A 19,239-nucleotide genomic window follows, 5' to 3' on the forward strand; every position below is an offset into this window, starting at 1 on the left:
ACATATTATGGGTACATTTCTTCTGCATTGAGCTTCTGGTTATTTAGTGTGTCTTTATGGACTGGAATGTGTGTGTTTCTCGTTAAGAGCTTGTCCAGCGCTGCACAAAGGAATTGTTATGTTTGGACAGAGTGCGTCTGAAAAAGCAAGGCAGAAATTGCCAGTGAAAATATAGAGCAAAAATGAAATCATACATGTGGTTATTTTTAATTGAATGGCTGGGCCGTCATTCCCGTGGAACTTAGTGTTATGTGAGTCTGTGAAGAGAAGAGCTGTAGTGAGACTGGCTGACACACACGTCCACGACACCTCTGACTCGCTTTAAATAACAACTTTTTATTGAAAGACCATACACTTTAAATGCAGTCATCCTTTTTTTTTTTTACAAAAGCATTAAAACAAGAAAGGGTATTTTTCGAGCAGTGGAGCTGCCAGTCTGGCTGTCCTATGAAAGTAACATTCTGTGGTACAGCTGTTAGACACTACACATCCAGGAAAAGGCTATCATTCATGCCACTGTAGGAGATGCCCTCGCTGGAAAGCTCTCCAGTGAAAAGAAAAAAGAGAAGAGAATTTGAATACATGGCTTTTGCTAACTCTGCTGGCGTGCCTAAGCATCTTAAGATTAATATCATACCGTAGCAGTTAGTTCATTCCATTAATACAGTATACTCTGTGTTCAGATAATAACTTGAGCCTTTGAGGTGGATGAACAGGATGATTAAATACTAATACGTGGGTAAATGTAATGTCATCGTAATACCTCCAGTAAATAGAAAGGTGGCGAATTCATATCCCACCTTGTCATCGACGGAAAACAGCCATCTCAGTTCTTAGCTACAGTCTCAACAATTTTAAGAGGAGGACTCCGCACAGCTTTAAAAGCCAACATAATATTCCCACCTATTTTTCCATAATTTATTTACACAGTGGTTGTTATTCTGCTGTCCGGGTCGGGATTGGGCCTGTCTTTGCGGCAGCCCAGTAAGGACTGGGTCTTGACTTGATGGCAATGTTCCCACACGTGTTGGCCTTCAGTCGGCTTTAGCCTTGTCTGTGTCTAGAACACCTGGAAGACAGATAGAAATATCAAGGCACGGTTTTCTCTACTTTAATCGTGCACAACTCAAATCAGTGGTGCTGAGGGGAATATGAAGTTGTATAAGACAGAGAACAGAAATATTAACCGTTTGTAAATGTAGAAAGTTTTCAGAGACCATAGTCGCAAATACCACTTCATATTCAGAATGAAAAGCCAATTGAGCATTCATAGCTGACCAATTGGCCTCATATATCTATCATCAAATGTCCCATCTGGGCAAATTGAGGTTATGTTGGAGCGGTGAGATGGAACATGAGCTCTGAGGGAAGGAGCTAAATCACAGCAGGACTAAACCAAGGAGAGGAGAGAGGGGATTGGAAAGAAGTGAAGTGGGAGAGAGAGAGGGAGAAAGAGAAAAGGATGGGCTAGAGAAAGAAGGGATTAGAAAGAAAAGAGAGGAGGGAGAAAGTGGAGAGAACATGGGTGAAGAGGAGAGGACTGGAGCGAGAGAGAGAAAAGAGAGGAGAAGAGGAGACCGGAGGGGACAAGAGAAATGAGAATGGATAGAGAGATGAGGGAATAGTAAGCAGATCAAAAGATGTAGAAGTTTGTGATAGGAAATGGAATGGCTATGCTGAATTGTGGGTCAGTGTCAAACAGGTGGGATGAGGAGGGATGGAGGGATTTGGTGTCTGCTAGCTGCTTGTCTACTCTTCTTCTCTCCTCTCATTTCCCATCTGTTACTCAGCACCGCAGGTAGCACTACTCCCACAGACCTCCCAGCCCACACTTTTAATGGAAATGGGTACAGGAATGTGTGTGTGTGTGTGTGTGTGTGATAGCTCAAGTGTGTACTCCCGTGTGTAGGTGTGTGAGTGAGTAAATATGTTAGTGTGTGTACACATTTTGCACTAGTGTGTGTGGGTGAGTGCTGGTGTGAGTGCGAGAACTAATAGAGGCTCTGAAATCACAGGGATTCTGTGGAGGGATTTGCGCCAGTACAGGCCCTTAACATGCTATTCCGCTTCGCGCCGTGGCTCTCACACACACACACACACACGCGCGCGCGCGCCTGCCAGACGTCCTGAGGGCTTACATTTGGAGCCGTCCCAGATGTAGCTGTTGAGGATCTCTCCCAGGACGTAGTAGATGTTAATCAGGACAGTGAGGCAGGAGAAGAAGGCCACCTTCGCCAGGGGACTGATCTGCTCCAACATGGGGTAGACCCACACACCGGTCACATGGTTCACCCAGCACATCCTGACAGGAGAGAGAGAGGGAGGTAGGGGTGAGATAGAGGGCAAAGATATCAGGAAAGAGAGAGAGTGCAGAGAGTTTATACTTTTATATTACAGCCACCTGTCTGTGTCAATAGAGGCTCAAAGTTGGCCAAAGTGGAGATCCTTTGTTGCTGCCATACACCCACTGTCTGTGTCACTTTGTCTGTCTGCCTTCTGGAGTATCCAGCCACATCCCTTTCATAAAGTCAGTCTGGTCCAGTGAGTATCTGACAGACAGCACACCCACATGGTTGTCTTACTGTAGGAATCCAGACTAAACATTTTTAATAGTGAGATGATTATATAAACGTACCCGTCCTAAACTATGCTGAACCACTGAAATGGATGTAAGATCAGATCATACAGTACATGTAATGCTATACTTGAACATACAGTAGTACTGATACAGTACAGTGGTAGAGGACATTAGAAGGACCATCAGTGACAGTGGCTTGAGGTAACGTGCCCTCAGAGGAGAGAGACACTGCCAGGGGAGGTCTCAGAGAGAGAGACACTGCCAGGAGAGGTCTCAGGGAGAGAGACACTGCTAGGAGAGGTATCAGGGAGAGAGAGACACTGGTAGGAGAGATAACAGAGAGAGAGACACTGCTAGGAGAGGTCTCAGAGAGAGAGACACTGGTAGGAGAGGTATCAGAGAGAGAGAGAGATACTGTCAGGAGAGGTCTCAGAGAGAGAGAGACACTGGTAGGAGAGGTCTCAGGGGGAGATACACTGGTAGGAGAGGTCTCAGGGAGAGAGACACTGCTAGGAGAGGTCTCAGAGAGAGAGACACTGGTAGGAGAGGTATCAGAGAGAGAGACACTGGTAGGTGAGGTCTCAGGGGGAGAGACACTGGTAGGAGAGGTCTCAGGGAGAGAGACACTGCTAGGAGAGGTCTCAGAGAGAGAGACACTGGTAGGAGAGGTATCAGAGAGAGAGACACTGGTAGGAGAGGTATCAGAGAGAGAGACACTGGTAGGAGAGGTATCAGAGAGAGAGACACTGGTAGGAGAGGTCTCAGGGAGAGAGACACTGCTAGGAGAGTTCTCAGAGAGAGAGACACTGGTAGGAGAGGTATCAGAGAGAGAGACACTGGTAGGAGAGGTCTCAGAGAGAGAGACACTGCTAGGAGAGATAACAGAGAGAGAGACACTGCTAGGAGAGGTCTTGGAGAGAGAGACACTGGTAGGAGAGTTCTCAGGGAGAGAGACACTGCCAGGAGAGGTCTCAGGGAGAGAGAGACACTGCTAGGGGAGGTCTCAGAGAGAGAGACACTGGTAGGAGAGGTCTCTGGGAGAGAGACACTGCTAGGAGAGGTCTCAGAGAGAGAGGCACTGCTAGGAGAGGTCTCAGGGAGAGAGACACTGCTAGGAGAGGTAACAGAGAGAGAGACACTGGTAGGAGAGGTCTCAGGGAGAGAGACACTGCCAGGGGAGATCTCAGAGAGAGAGACACTGGTAGGAGAGGTCTCAGAGAGAGAGACACTGGTAGGAGAGGTCTCAGGGAGAGAGACACTGCTAGGAGAGGTCTCAGAGAGAGAGAGACTGGTAGGAGAGGTCTCAGGGGGAGAGACACTGGTAGGAGAGGTCTCAGAGAGAGAGAGAGACTGCTAGGGGAGGTCTCAGGGAGAGAGACACTGGTAGGAGAGGTCTCAGGGAGAGAGACACTGCTAGGGGAGGTCTCAGAGAGAGAGACACTGGTAGGAGAGGTATCAGAGAGAGAAACACTGCCAGGAGAGGTCTCAGAGAGAGAGACACTGCTAGGGGAGGTCTCAGGGAGAGAGACACTGGTAGGAGAGGTCTCAGGGAGAGAGACACTGCTAGGAGAGGTCTCAGAGTGAGAGACACTGGTAGGAGAGGTATCAGAGAGAGAGACACTGGTAGGAGAGGTCTCAGGGAGAGAGACACTGCTAGGAGAGATAACAGAGAGAGAGACACTGCTAGGAGAGGTCTCAGAGAGAGAGACACTGGTAGGAGAGGTCTCGGAGAGAGAGACACTGGTAGGAGAGTTCTCAGGGAGAGAGACACTGCCAGGAGAGGTCTCAGGGAGAGAGAGACACTGCTAGGGGAGGTCTCAGAGAGAGAGGCACTGCTAGGAGAGGTCTCAGGGAGAGAGACACTGCTAGGAGAGGTCTCAGAGAGAGAGACACTGGTAGGAGAGGTCTCAGGGAGAGAGACACTGCTAGGAGAGGTCTCAGAGAGAGAGACACTGGTAGGAGAGGTCTCAGGGGGAGAGACACTGGTAGGAGAGGTCTGAGAGAGAGAGACACTGCTAGGGGAGGTCTCAGGGAGAGAGACACTGGTAGGAGAGGTCTCAGGGAGAGAGACACTGCTAGGGGAGGTCTCAGGGAGAGAGACACTGGTAGGAGAGGTCTCAGAGAGAGAGACACTGCTAGGAGAGGTCTGAGAGAGAGAGACACTGCTAGGGGAGGTCTCAGGGAGAGAGACACTGGTAGGAGAGGTCTCAGGGAGAGAGACACTGGTAGGGGAGGTCTCAGAGAGAGAGACACTGCTAGGAGAGGTATCAGAGAGAGAGACACTGCTAGGAGAGGTATCAGAGAGAGAGCGAGACACTGCTAGGAGAGGTCTCAGAGAGAGAGAGAGACATTGCCAGGACAGGTCTCAAGGAGAAAGACACTGCCAGGAGAGGTCTCAGAGAGAGAGACACTGCTAGGAGAGGTCTCAGAGAGAGACACTGCTAGGAGAGATCTCAGAGAGAGAGACTGCTAGTAGAGGTCTCAGGGAGAGAGAGAGCATACACTACTGGACAAGGGCACATTAGTAAGAGGCGACAGAGTCCAGTGCGTCAGCTGGCCCACTCACAGCCTCCCCTTAGCCCACTGATTCCAAAGCAATCACTCAAGGTGAAACTGGACCTTATCCACTAATATGAAGTGATTGCACATACTTGAGTCCACAGACGGAAGCTGCTGGGCGTCAGTAAGGCGGTGAATTATGTAAATGCTTCAATTAGCTGAATTCAATAATTGGGCAATTAGTTGAATGGCACTTTTAGGTATTCAAGTTGCACATGTGGGGGTTACCAAGGTGGTTTGTCTAACAGTTACATTAGTTGTTACATCCGTTGACCTCTGCCCTCATTTATTACGTACCGTATAATTCCTTCCTAACCAAGAGGGATTTTAGACTATGACTCTATGGAAACAGGGGAAATCCCTACATGCGATGTTCATTTTAGTAACATAGCATTTCATTAGTTGACCATTTTTTGGTATCTGACAGACTGTACAGATCAGACATGTCTGTCACTGAAGCTTAGCTCGTCCTACTTCAGGCTTGACATCTTTCTCTTTCTCTCTCTCTGTCTATTCCCCTCCCCCTCTCTCTCTCTGTAACTCCCTGGCTGGGAATCCTCATGTAAGGCAGAGCAGTGGAGGCGGCTGAGGGGAGGACAGCTCAGAATAATGGCTGGAATGGAGCAAAAGGAATGGCATCAAACACGTGGAAACCATGTGTTTGATATATTTGATACCATTCCATTAATTTCGCTCCAGCCATTACCACGAGTCCGTCCTCCCCAATTAAGGTGCCACCAGCCTCCTGTGAAGACAGCCTATGGATTTACCCAACTCCAGCATAGGGAAACCAGACAGATTCTCTGGACCTGTGAGACGTGTGGGGATATAATCCTCTTAATTTTAGCCAGGGATTAAAATGAAGAGAGGTGTTTGTTGCCTGAGGCTCCTACACGTCAGGTGGGTCTGGCAAACCCCCTTCTCCTTGCTGTCGGCCCTGGTTAGCTACGGCTGCAGCAGAGGGCTCCTTCGGCTCCAAGCCTCTCCTCTCTGTGAGCATTAAATCTGCCGTGCTCAGGACTAGGGTCTGGTTCTCTGGTTCTGTAACGTGTTGTCACAAGGTAGGCCTCTCTGCCAGACCAGAGACAGATCCCCCTCTCTCTCTTTCTTTCTCTCTTTCTTGACTGATAGAGGAGGTTTAGAGGCTGTTTTTTTCTGCAGCAGAGACTGTGTGTTATCATGCTCGGAGAAGGTCATCCATCATAAGGGCGTGGAGGGACAGAGCCATGAGGAACGTGGGAATGGAGCTAGCTGCCAGACCAGGCCTGGAGAAGTAGTGGGGAGGGCGGCTGGACATCCCTGTCTTCTCATCAGCCACACAGATCAGTCACATTCATCATCAGGACACACAGTATACAGTATTTATACTGTGATGTTGCTGTGATGATTTCTCTGTTCTGTACAGTATGTTCTTATATGTGTCTTATGCCTGTTTTCAAGAGTCTGTTTTAATGGCCCCAAGTGGAAATGGACAAAAACATTTTTGGCCTTTTCACACTGCATTGTTCTGAGCCCCCGGCTATCTTAGCCCTGGGCTAGTTTAGCCTGTGTTCACACAAGCATTTGTTAAACCTGGGCTAAGCTTTAGCCCTGTGCTAAGGATTCACACTTGTATTCCAAAGCACTGCACTGTAACAAATAGTTGTAAATTTACAGCAACACTTTTAGTTATCTACTGTAACTCTATATTAGAGTACAGTACTGTAAATAGCAATGCATTATGAGGGCTCAATGGCATTCTGCTACACTGCTGTACAATTATAGCAATTTTACAGTAACATTTTACAGGCGTGCCTTGTAAGAGGCTAGTGTGCTGCCAGTAATTTACTGTAATTCAGTACCACCTCACAGAATACAGTACCATACTGTAATTTTTGAGTGGCAAAAAACTTTTGTGGGTGTATTGTTGTTTTGTGGGTGTATTGTTGTGGCTCATTAACACATTTTGAGGCGTGCCTTGTAAGAGGCTATACTTGTTGCACCCCTTAGTGAGAGTGCTGTACCAATTTAAGTGATATGTGGTAGTAGTTCTCTAACAATTAAATGTATAAGGGACAGATTATGGGACGGATCAGAGTGGCTGCAAGTCTTGAACCTTTAATGGTTGGATATTAAGGCATGTCCTTTTCGATATGTTTTGCCCTGTAATCACAGACAGTTTGGGAGCTTTTGTTTAGGCCTTTAGAAGTGCAAGTGATATAAAACACAAAATATTCATAAATATGCTGTAATATACAAATACCTAGCAGCCAACCTGCTTGTACTAATCCCATGTAATTATAGTAAAGTACTGTAAAATATCAACATGATTACAGTAGCATTTACTTTCTTACAGTATAGTAGCCTAATTTTACAGTATTGTACTGTCATTGCTCTGCATTTTCCAGTAACTTACAGGAAGCTGGTGGGAAGTTACTGTGAATATTACAGTAATGTAGCCAGAGATAGGCAAAGATAAATTCAAAAGGTAACTTGTAACAAATACAAGATATGTGGAAGACCAATGTATCCGTAACTACAACGCATTCCCACAAATGATTACAGAAACATGTTAGTTGCTATGATTGTGATGTGCTTTTTTTTAATCAACCTTAGATGAATGCACTGACTGTAAGTCGCTTTCGACAAGAGCGTCTGCTAAATGACCAAAATAAATGACCAAAATAAAAATGAACATTTGCAAAGCACACTGCTGGTTATTATTCTAATGAGCTCCACCCTCAAACTATTTGTATTTTAATCAAATGTGGCCTTGTTTGGGGGCAAAGGTGCTTAGAATAATATCCAGCGTGCTTTGCAAGTGTCCATTTTCACATTTACATTTTGATCATTTAGCAGACGCTCTTATCCAGAGCGACTTACAGCCAGCGTATTAAACTAAGTTTAACAAGAATATACCATAGTCATAGCAAGTAAAAAGATGATGTTACCATTACAGAGAATCTTGTAGTTATGCGGGCTACTTGCAAGTATATATTTCTATTAGAAAATACATGTATTCTAATTAAACCGTTACAAAATAGGTCACATGAATTGTAGTTCAGGCCAGTGAAATACAAATAACAAAATAGGTATTGCACGTTTTGAAATACATACAGTATATCAAATACATGTAACAGAAATACTGCCCGTTGTTAGCACAAGCTACTTGCACTGTAAATCTGCAAGATTTTACTAACCACTGTAAAATCTAGAAACACAGCATGTCGCTGTAGTCAGGTGTTCCAGTAATATGCTGTAAATTTGTGTTAAAGTAAAGGTCTTGTAAATCTACAGTAATGTACTGGCTTATGTGCTGTAAGTAAATCAATGTAAATTTACAGTAACCTTCTGGCTACAGTGCTGCCAGTATTTTACAGTAAAAATGACAGGAAATGTTTTACAGTGTAGGCTAATGGACAAACACAATAATATAAGCAATTAGACATTCATTAACACATTATTTCATCTTGCTTCTAGCTAGCCTAGCATTGATTTCCAACAGTGATGGTTTGTATAAAACTTGCTGTCTGCCTGTCTGACCTCAGAAACAATGTTTCACTTTTGAAATTCGATCTCACCCCTGTACAGAGAGTGCTATGGCGAATGAGACATCAACTTTTCTGATCCAGGCGAAATCATGCAATAATACTATTATTATGGACATATCTAATTATATGTAAATAGAAAAGCTATGAAAACAGACAAATGGAGCGTTTGCTGCCCTTCCAGCGGTTGAGTTTTTAGCTTTAGTTGACCAAGTGAGAAGATGGTAGCCAGCCTGCTGGACAGCAACCATTTTTGTTGGACATAGCAACCAATGTTTTGTTTTTTTGTCCTCAGGAAGAAGGATTAAATAGTATGAATTGACTTATCAAAATAACGTGCAGAACGATTACAGGCATCACAAGCATATGTCAATTCAGTGACATTTCAGCTTTTGTGACTGAACAGTAAGCATTCTAGGCATTGTTCTTAACCCTATTTCACACTGGCTATTTTGGCACCGTGTTTGATCTGGGTCTAAATCTGAAAAGTCGCTACTAACCCTGCTCCGGAGCAGGGTTGATTCTAGCCCACTTTAGAATGTGCAAGTGTGAACACTCGCTTAAATCTCCCTTAGCCCAGGGCTAGCCTTTTATGGTCTCTTATCAATTAGCAACACAAACCGAGGAAGAGTTCAGCCTGCCATTGTTGGAGGAAAGGGGCTCTTACCATATAACGTATCCCACGGCAAAGCTGCACACAGCTATCAGTCCACAAGGCCTGCTGGGATACTGGTGGCGCGTGGTCCTCATCTCAATGATGATGAAGGGGAGGACGGTTGTGTGCTGGAGCAGAGAACACAGAGAGAACACTCGTTAGCCACTCACAGATAGCTAGTTGGTATAAGCGACACGGTACATGTCTCACCTCAGGCTCAGTGACAACGATTGAGACATGATACATTAGTAACACACAGTATGGCTTTACAGCAGAGAGAGAGAGCGAGAGATAGAGAGATGTTATGATGAGGTACTCAGGCAGACAGCCTGTAGATAGGTTCATGTAAACAGTGGGAGTCTAGAAGCTCTGTCAGTCTGGGACATTGAGCGCAGAGTCATAAGAGTTTTTTTTTTTTATCGAGCCGTGTGTGGGAGACGTTAAACAGATGACGTGTGATGCTGCTGCGTAGAGACGAGTGCTCTGCTCTCCAGAGTGAGTGTCTCATGATTCAAATCCCCACCGCTCTCCTCTTATGTTGTCTGTCTGACGGGCCTCGCTGACATTTTACTGTTGTGACTTTCAATAATTCAGTAATCTTCTCGCTTTGGCTCAGGATGTGGGGCCTTTCTTTTCCCAATGTGCTCAAAGGATCAGCTCTTTTTTTGGAGTCTGCCGCTAAGGATGCTCCAGCGTGGTACAGATGTGTTTGCAGAGGGGCAGGCACAGGGACAACATTAACTATTAATACCATTTCATATTTCGTGGTGTGTGTGTGCTGCTATTTTTTACCGTGTTTTTTCACCTAGCTGAATCAGCAGACCACTGGGGCCCGGTAGAGCCCACCTTGTCGGCCCTACAGCACACACTGCTCCCTGATGATCAACTCCCTCTCTTTAATCAATGTGCTCATGACTCACCTGCTGTTCTTATAGACCACCTGTGCTCTGTCAGGAATAGAACCATTACGTAACGTGTGTGTGTGTGTGTGTGTCTAAGTGTCCGTGCACGGCTGATTAGAAATAGAGGAAGTGGGAAGTTTGAGAGTACATTGGAAACAGGCTATTTTGTACAGTGCAGCATACTACAGTTAACCTTGCTTCTAGCTGTTTCTGATTCAGACGATTATTTTAGCATTGTCACACCAAATAAGTTGGTATCAAGCAGAAACAGAATGAAAACCAGGCTGGCATTGACAAAGACACAGGCTGGGTGGCCGTGGAGGAAATGTTGTATGTGACTAATTGCAAATGGGAGCTAATGACAGTATCCCTAAAGGTGCTCTAGCCATTGGTGGGGGATGTGGAGGGTCACAGTTGAGAGACCTCTCTCCTGTGCTAATTGAAATCGAAATCAGCTCCCTGAACATACACTTCCACTGAGTGGGCAAGAAGTGGCCTGGGTTCATAATACAGTATTAATGTGTGGTTCATCCAACATTTTTTGGTCGTTTTCTGTTCATTCAAAAGTGTGAATGGTAGTGAATACTAGGCCCATGTAACCATGTGGTGAGAATGCCATTAACTGTGCTTTGGTCATTGGCATGTGGGCCTATAAGCTAGGACTTTAAAACAAAGCTTACAGTGCTCCAATGGTTCATAACCAGTGAAAAGCTTGATGGAGGACGCTGGCCTCTCCATGTATGCATTACTTACACCAGTCACCAGATGGCAGCCTTCTTACATTCAGACCAACAGAAGAGTCTCCTCCCATACCAGTCTAGCCTCAGTTGACCCAATGTTCTGTACACTGCATTATAACAATGACTATCAATGAGCCATGTTCCAGTCTAATCTGTTCTTAAATACCTGACATGTTGGCATTACACGGCTCTGCCCAGAAACGGTGGTTTACCCTCAACTCCTCATTAATAATGTGCCACTAAGTGTTGTTATTTATTACACCTCTTACTGGCCTCTCACCACACTACAGCAGAACAGAACCTATTCTACCATGTCCTGGTCACACAAATGAAGCTCCCTAAACACTACTGAATTGCGCTCATGACACACACACACACACACACACACACACACACACACACACACACACACACACACACACACACACACACACACACACACACACACACACACACACACAACAGGTAGGGTGTAGACTGAGGCTAACCCAGTCACAGTGAGTATCCTCATGCCATAATGCTGTACAGTGTGTTCCTTACGACCTCATTCAAAATGATGAGTAGGTCCTCACAGCTGGCCTCTCTCTCTCTCTCTCTCTCTCTCTCTCTCTCTCACACACACACACACACACACACACACACACACACACACACACACACACACCTCCTATCTTTGACCAGGCTCTCATAATGGCATATCGATGTAACAACATATCAGACCATCACCATCAGACGGTGGACAAATGCTGTATTTGCCCCATTTCAAAGTTCATCTACATTACCCTACCTTTCTAGACTACCTCAATTTTCTTAGTGAGACTGAGGACATTTGTATGCATTTTAGTAAATGTCTCTGGAATTTGGTAGGGCAACACGATTAAGACAAACTGATTGTTGATCTTGGAGATGAACAATAGAATTTCATATTGTTTTAATAATAATCAAGAAAGTGACACACCCTAAATCTTTCAACCAGCCACGTCAGGCAAGCAGTGTTTCAATTACCTACTGACTCTATGCACATCCACAGGTCTCATCCACAGGTCTCATCCACAGGTCTCATCCACAGATCTCTGCCCACTGAGGCACACATCTACACTCTTCTCCCACACGCATACACACATAGTCACACACACACACACACATACACTTACACTCATCACCATGCAAACACCCACTCACAACATACGCTGCTGCTATAGAGATAATTATTACCATTGGTATATATCCTGCTACTAGTCACTTTTACCCCTGTGTACATGTACAGACCTTCCTGAATCCCTCCAGTACCCCTGCACATTGGAATCTGGTACTGACCTTCTCCTGTTTTTTATTTGATTTTATTCTCTCATATTTCTCATGTTTTTTTTCTTCTTCTATATCATTACTTTTATTCTGCATTGTTGGGAAAGAGCTCCAAGTAAGCGTTTCACTGTGCTGTTTTACACCTGCTGTATCCTGTGCATGTGATAATAAAGACACTAGAGGATTGATGGGGACATGTGGGGGAGATAGACAGACATACATCTCTCCACTGCTACAGCCTGAGAGTGAACCTTGATGCACGGCAGTTCCATGCAGCTGCTGGAAGTGCAAATGAGGTAAGAAGTACCTCATCTCCACAGAGACATTACATACTCCCTTTCAGGAGAGAGAGGAGCTCTTCCACCGCTCCGCTCTCCTGGATTTGTAAATGTTCCCAGGGAGAGCGTGCTGTGCTGTGCATGGTTTGTGTCAAAGTCAAAGTCTCGCTCGCTTATCTATCCGTCTTCCCCTCTCACTTGCTTTTGAGCTATCTCAATCTCCTTTTTCTCTAATATAAACGCGTAGGCACGGAGACATGGACACTTTCTCAGACAGAGTTCATCTAAACGCTCAGGCAAGAATAACCTCTAGATTTACAGTATGGGTTTACTTGAGCGGTAATGGCCATCATTGAAGGGCCAAGCAGGATTAAGCGGAGTAGTGCAGAGAGGGTAGAGAGAGTTTAGTCAGCACTGCTGAGAAGAGTTCTCCCACAACAGACCCAGGCCAGTGAAGGAAGGTGGTTTTAACACAGGCTCCAAGAACAACCCTCCCCGCCAATATCACTCACACTTAATCTATTTTGACTTGCCATATAAAAACCATGTCCATGATGAGCTTTGGTCTCATGCTTCCTGACAATGCTTATTAATTCATGCAATGGAGAGGTCTATGATTTCCATTGAACATGTTGCTTGGCAGATGCCCTGGTCCACAGTGAAGATACCCTGGAAGCTACTTAGGCTCTCCTTTCCCCACAGAGCGATTAGGGTGAAATTTATCACACAAGGCTTTCACAGCTGTAGCCTTGTTGGGATTTGAACCCGACACCCTGCGGTCAGGAGTGAGAATGCCTCAGATACTGGTGCTTCTATTGTCATTGTTGTCTGCTACTGCTATCCAAGTGCTGGGGACATATTTTGAGGACCTCTGAGTGTATGCTATGCAAAGTATGGTAATTACCATAGCCACCACACACAATGGACAACCAGAGAACAAATAAATAGACAACAAGAGTGGGCTTCACTTCTGAAGCCACAAAGACTCCTGCCTTTCCATTGCTGTCACGACTGACTCCGTTACATTAGACTATCCATACACAAATGAATTGCTTCAGACAGGAAATGCCACATATTCAAAAAAGATTACAATGCATGCAATGCATTAGTCTTGGCATTGAGCTCTGCTCCTTTGGGGTAGCTCACTGCTAGGGCATGCATCATGGTAAGATAATAACAATTACAGGCAGTGAGCAAAGAACGCTGTGCAAATCCCTGTGACCGAAACAGTGGGAAAGCAGGAAACAGACATGCGTGGCGGGTAAAGCATGTTACAACAATAGCATGCCATCAGCAACACCAGCGCATAGCTTGTGCGCGGCAGCCATCAGAGAATGTGTGTGCAGAACTTGATTGACTAAATAGACAGCCATGTTAAGGTAGAGTGAGGAATCTGATTGGTGCAATATCAGCTGATGCGCTGTGACAATAACTCGAAGTGACAATGAGAATGTAAGTATGTACAAACACTGGGGACACAGTGTCTTTCCTTACCCCCCTATGGTGAGTGAACCTTCAGTAGGTTAGCTGACATTGGGAGGTGAGAGCGACCCTCCCCTCAACCTCTTCTGTCACGTCCTGGCCAGTAAAAGGGGTTATTTGTCATTGTAGTTGGTCAGGGCGTGGCAGGCCTCTAGTGCACCTGCCCAGCCCAGTACGTCCTGTTCCTGCTCCTCGCACTAGCCCTGTGGTGCGGGTTACTAGTCTGGCGCCTCCAAAGCCAGTCCCACGCATCAGGCCTCCAGCGCGTCTGCCCAGCCCAGTACGTCCTGTTCCTGCTCCTCGCACTAGCCCTGTGGTGCGGGTTACTAGTCTGGTGCCTCCTAAGCCAGCCCCACGCATCAGGCCACCAGTGCGCAGTCCCAGTCCAGAGCTTCCGGCGATAGTCCCCCGTCCAGAGCTTCCGGCGACAGTCCCCCGTCCAGAGCTCCTCAGCCCTGAGCCTCCAGCGACGCTCCACAGCCAGGAGCCTCCAGCGACTCCCCTCAGCCAGGGGCCTCCAGCGACGCTCCCCAGTCAGGAGCCTCCAGAGACGCTCCCCAGCCCGGAGCCTCCAGAGACGCTCCCCAGCCCGGAGCCTCCAGCGACGCTCCTCTGCCAGGAGCCTTCAGCGACACCTCTCAGCCCGGGGCAGCCCAGAGTCTGCTGGGCTGCCCCTGCCCCTGCCCCAGCCTCCAGCGACACCTCTCAGCCCAGAGTCTGCTGAACAGGCGCTACGGCCAGAACCAGAGCCGCCTCCGTGGTGGGAGGATTGGGAAGGGGAGGGGGGGGGGGGGGGGAAGCACAGGAACCGTCTGCACCTTTAGGGGGGGGGGGGGGTACTGTCACGTCCTGGCCAGTAAAAGGGGTTATTTGTCATTGTAGTTGGTCAGGGCGTGGCAGGGGGTGTTTGTTTTGTGTGGTTGGGTATTGTGGATTTAGGTTCTAGTTTTCTTATTTCTATGTTTTTCTAGCTTTTCTAGTTCTATGTGAGTTTTGTCAATGACCTCCAATTAGAGGCAGCTGGTTGTTGCCTACTCTAATTGGAGGCCATATTTAGTTGTGTTTGTTTTCACTGGGTTTTGTGGGTGGTTGTTTCTAGTATAGTCTATGCACCTTACTGGACTGTTTTCGTCGTTTGTTTTGTGTTGATTAAGTGTTTTCTTTAATAAATAAGAGTATGAGCACTTTACCCGCTGCGTTTTGGTCCCCCTTCAACGACGAATGTTACACACGTATAGATAGAGTATGAATTATTGACTGGGCTCTCAGTTCCCTTTCTAATCAGTGACAAGATGCCTGACATGCTTAAGTCACTTATTTCACCCTGTGTACTTAGTGTCATGAGCTCTCCCCCTTCTCCCCTCCCTCCCTGCCAGGCCAGCCCGTGTGTGTGCTGCCGTCAGGGCATTGTGGGATTGTGGACACCAGAGTTATTTTGCTGCAGTGGGCGGGATGGGATGCCTGTTGGCTTAGTGAAGGGCTCCCAGAGGGTATTGGGTGACAGAAATAGCGCTCCCTCCCAAGGTCGGGTGTAGAGTTCCCCCCCCCCCCCCCCCCCCCCCCACACACACACTGCTCCCTCCCTCCAGCCGCACTCCACCACCTGCCCACCCTCCGCCAACCCACGCAACACACTCTCAGCAGCTCCCAGTCAACAAAGGGCTCACATGACCCCGTAGCCCCTCTTCCCCCGTCAGCAACGCAATCTCTAGAAAATACCTCCAGGGGTATGCTCATTCTCATTATACCACAAACACCAAGGCATATAAGGACAACCTGTTTGGTTTGTGTCCCTGCTCCTCTCCTTTCAGCTTCTCTCAGTCTGGACAGGGTGGAAATCAATTGATATGGCCGGACGGTGCATTTTTCAACCCCCGCCCCCATGTTTGTATCCAGGATTTCAAATGACTCCGTCATGTTTTATTTTAGCCCTGTTTTATTTTAGCCCCCCCCCCCCCTACGAATCTAATGTGACAGTCTCTGTCTCTCTCTCTGACCACCAGATTGAGGAGCTCTCAGAGACCTATGATCTGGATGCCAGTACTGTCTGTGGAAAATCCCCTCTTACAAAAAAAGCGCAAGTCACTCAAGTGGTCCAGGGCTAAAACAGGATAGGCCATGTCAAACACAAACACCGGGGAGAAAGAAAGCGAGAGGAAGAGAGGGGCAGGTCTCACTGCGCTCTGAAAACGCCAAGGAGCGGATAAGTGAGAAAGCCAAGTGTCAAGACTTCACATTCGTATTATGCGATGAGGAACCAACGCGTAGTGTTGAATGCACGGATGCGTCACACCTCACCTGCTGCCATCCCACTAACAGGGTTGTGAACGCATTCTCACAAATATTTGGAAATGTACTGCTAAAGCAGACTTTGTAATTCAAATAAATAAAAAATGGTGTTTCTCTAACTGATTTACTCACGCAGTAAGCTTTACACCGGCTTTGGGAACAATGGGCAAAAAAGCAAGCTGTGAAACGGCCATCGTTCACTGAGTCGAGATGAGTAAATATTTTCCCAGTTGTCAAGGATGAGCTAGTGAGCCAGCTATGCGCCCGTTTTAATGACAGGGTTTGGACGGGGGAACTTAACTTAGTAACTTTTCCAGGCTCAATGTGGCCGGCGACTCAATCATGATATTGTACACCACTGCGCCTCAAACTGCCCTGAAATATTAGCATCCAGAAAAATTGACCTGCAATTATTGATCTTTTTTAAGTAATCCCCCAGCAGTCTGCAAACCAGAAAGACATAGCAGTGCAGAGAACACTTTACACGGGAAAGGATTGTTTTTCTGGTGGAGAATCAATTCCATTGAACACTCGTGTTCTCTCTATCTGCCCTCTCAGCCTCTCTTTTTTTCAGTGTCTCTCACTCACTCTCTCTTTCCTTCCCTCCCTGGGTTGTTGGAGAAGTTGGTTTGGTTCTCTCCGGCTAACTGAATCTGTCTCTCTCAGACACCGTGCACATCTGTTCTCCCGCTTCACACACAGCTGGCCCAAGCAGCAAGGTAGAATCAGATTATTTTCAGCGAAATCTCCCCTCAAAATTTTCTCCCGTGGTAAGCATCTTGTCATGTGTCAGTGTGCAGCGGGTAGGACGGAGTCAGGCGCAGAACACATAACTGAGCAAAAACGTACTTTACTCGCAAATAATCACAAACTAATTCCTTTCAGGGAATAATAATCCAGCTCAACACAAAAGTGCGACCACATAACAAAGAACAAACACGTGTAACCGATGTGAAATGGCTAGTTAGTTAGCGGTAGTGCGCGCTAATAGCATTTCAATCAGTGACGTCACTCGCTCTGAGACTTGAAGTAGGGTTTCCCCTTGCGTTGCAAGGGCCGTGGCTTTTGTGGCGCGATGGGTAACGATGCTTCGTGGGGTGTCAGTTGTTGATGTGTGCAAGGGTCCCTGGTTCGAGCCCGGGTTGGGGTGAAGAGAGGGACGGAACCTACACTGTTACATTGATGCTGTTGACCCGGATCATTGGTTGCTGCGGAAAAGGAGGAGGGAGTGCATAACACTGAACCTACACTGTTACACACGCACAAAACCATGTGGGAACCAGAGGGTTAAATAGGGAATAAATTATAACATAATGGATACCAGGTGTGTACAATCAAGACAAAACACATAGAAAAAGAAACGTAGATCGGTGGTGGCTAGAAAGCCGGTGACGTCGACCGCCGAACGCCGCCCGAACAAGGAGAGGCACCAACTTCAGGTGGAAGTCGTGACACATCTGCATGGCAGACAGGGCTCTGAGAGCACTACATTAATGTGTTTAACAATGAGTTGCCTCTCTGTTTTCACTTAAATAAGGTCAGTCAGGAGCTAGTCAGAGCCGTGGCTGTAAGAAAGGCCTTGGTTTCAGCTGAGTCTGCAGATGTCCACAGCCCTCATCATCTTGTAATCGCTCATTTTCTTGTCCGAAATTGAAAAAACATCAAACGCACCCTCAAATATCGATTATGTCCTCTGACACTGGAGGAAGTGTCTCTGATGAGGGCCCTGCAGTCGGGATGGCAGGGGGAGCAGCTCTACGCCCCCTACGAGCCTCTTCAGCTCATCACCACTGTGTGCGTGTCCATGACAGGACAGGCTGAGGCTCCAGCGGCAGTGGCCAGGCCAGAGGTGATGAGAGCTGGGGTAGAGAGGCCCCATGGCCCTCCCCCCGTGGAGGAGCTGTCAGCTGGACACCTGTCAACCATGAACACCTGTCACCTCCCTGCCTCCTTAACATGCTGGCTGAACAGTGCTGACACTCACAGGGCCTCTTCCAGAAATACACAGCAGAGCCAAACACAGCCCCCATGTTATGTTCTCTTGTATGATAGTGGACCTCCCTCATTAGAATGGCCCCTCTGTGATCACATTAAGGAATTACTTTTATACTTTAATATCAGCTAATTAGCTCCATTTGAATAAATAGAGGTCCCATAATGATGTATAGTATTTCTCAAAGTATCAGATGGATCTCGAATAGTGGCATCACACTGGTGTCTGATGAGCTATATATAAAAACCTTGTCTATGTGACTGACTACCATCCGGAGACATCTGCTGTGCGCATTTTCAGTTCACCTGCTATTTCTGCAAGTCTGTTGGGATGCGCAACTCTTTTAGTGTAACTGTAGCAGACAGAGAACACTCTTAAAACCTCCTGACGCCCGGTGAATTTGGCCACCTCCTTGGTTTCGTGGCCAGGCTCATCTGCACTCCAAAACCCATTTCTGGAACCCTGAACCAAACAAATTTCAGCAGATGTGAAAACGTTTGAGCAACGGCCAACGTCTCTTAAACCAAATAAGCAAGTCAAAGTTTACGGGGAGAGGCTTACTGCTGAGTAGCTAATGATGCCAGGTCGTTTTCTTTCTTCTGCACTCCTCTGCTACATTCCCACCCCCTCCCTCCTTTTCCCCTCCACAATATGTTTGCGATATAAAGAACAGTTCATGGCAGCCCCACGAGGTCTCAGTGAAAAATGTTGCACCATGTTTTATACGCTCCTCGTAGTTTTATCGGCCTTCCCAGCGTTTTCGAGAGAGGCATTGTTTTCCTCCAGCTTGAGAAGCTTCTCCTGATGTACATTTCAGGCCGGGTGGGTTTCTCTGTGGAGGGATGCACCTCTTGGCAGAATCTTGAAGGATATTGTCCGAGGCATGAGAAACAGTATGCAGAGGCTTCTGTTATGATGACTTACAACAGAG

The 19,239-nt window shown here is 46.8% G+C and overlaps 1 protein-coding gene across 2 annotated transcripts in view; it reads right to left on the reverse strand.

The window, feature by feature from the left end:
- Window positions 1-316: 316 nt before the first annotated feature.
- Window positions 317-19,239, reverse strand: part of aig1 (androgen-induced 1 (H. sapiens)) — a 51,204-nt gene continuing 32,281 nt past the window's right edge. For both annotated transcript variants that reach the window (XM_029733673.1, XM_029733674.1), the window contains 3 exons: window positions 9,332-9,447; window positions 2,139-2,302; window positions 317-1,069 (listed from right to left, as the gene is read on the reverse strand). In XM_029733673.1, the coding sequence (XP_029589533.1) occupies window positions 1,035-1,069; window positions 2,139-2,302; window positions 9,332-9,447 (315 nt within the window). In that variant the 3' untranslated portion in view covers window positions 317-1,034. The remainder of the gene's footprint in view (window positions 1,070-2,138; window positions 2,303-9,331; window positions 9,448-19,239) is intronic.

Source organism: Salmo trutta, chromosome 35, assembly GCF_901001165.1.
Source record: "Salmo trutta chromosome 35, fSalTru1.1, whole genome shotgun sequence".
NCBI lineage: Eukaryota > Metazoa > Chordata > Actinopteri > Salmoniformes > Salmonidae > Salmo > Salmo trutta.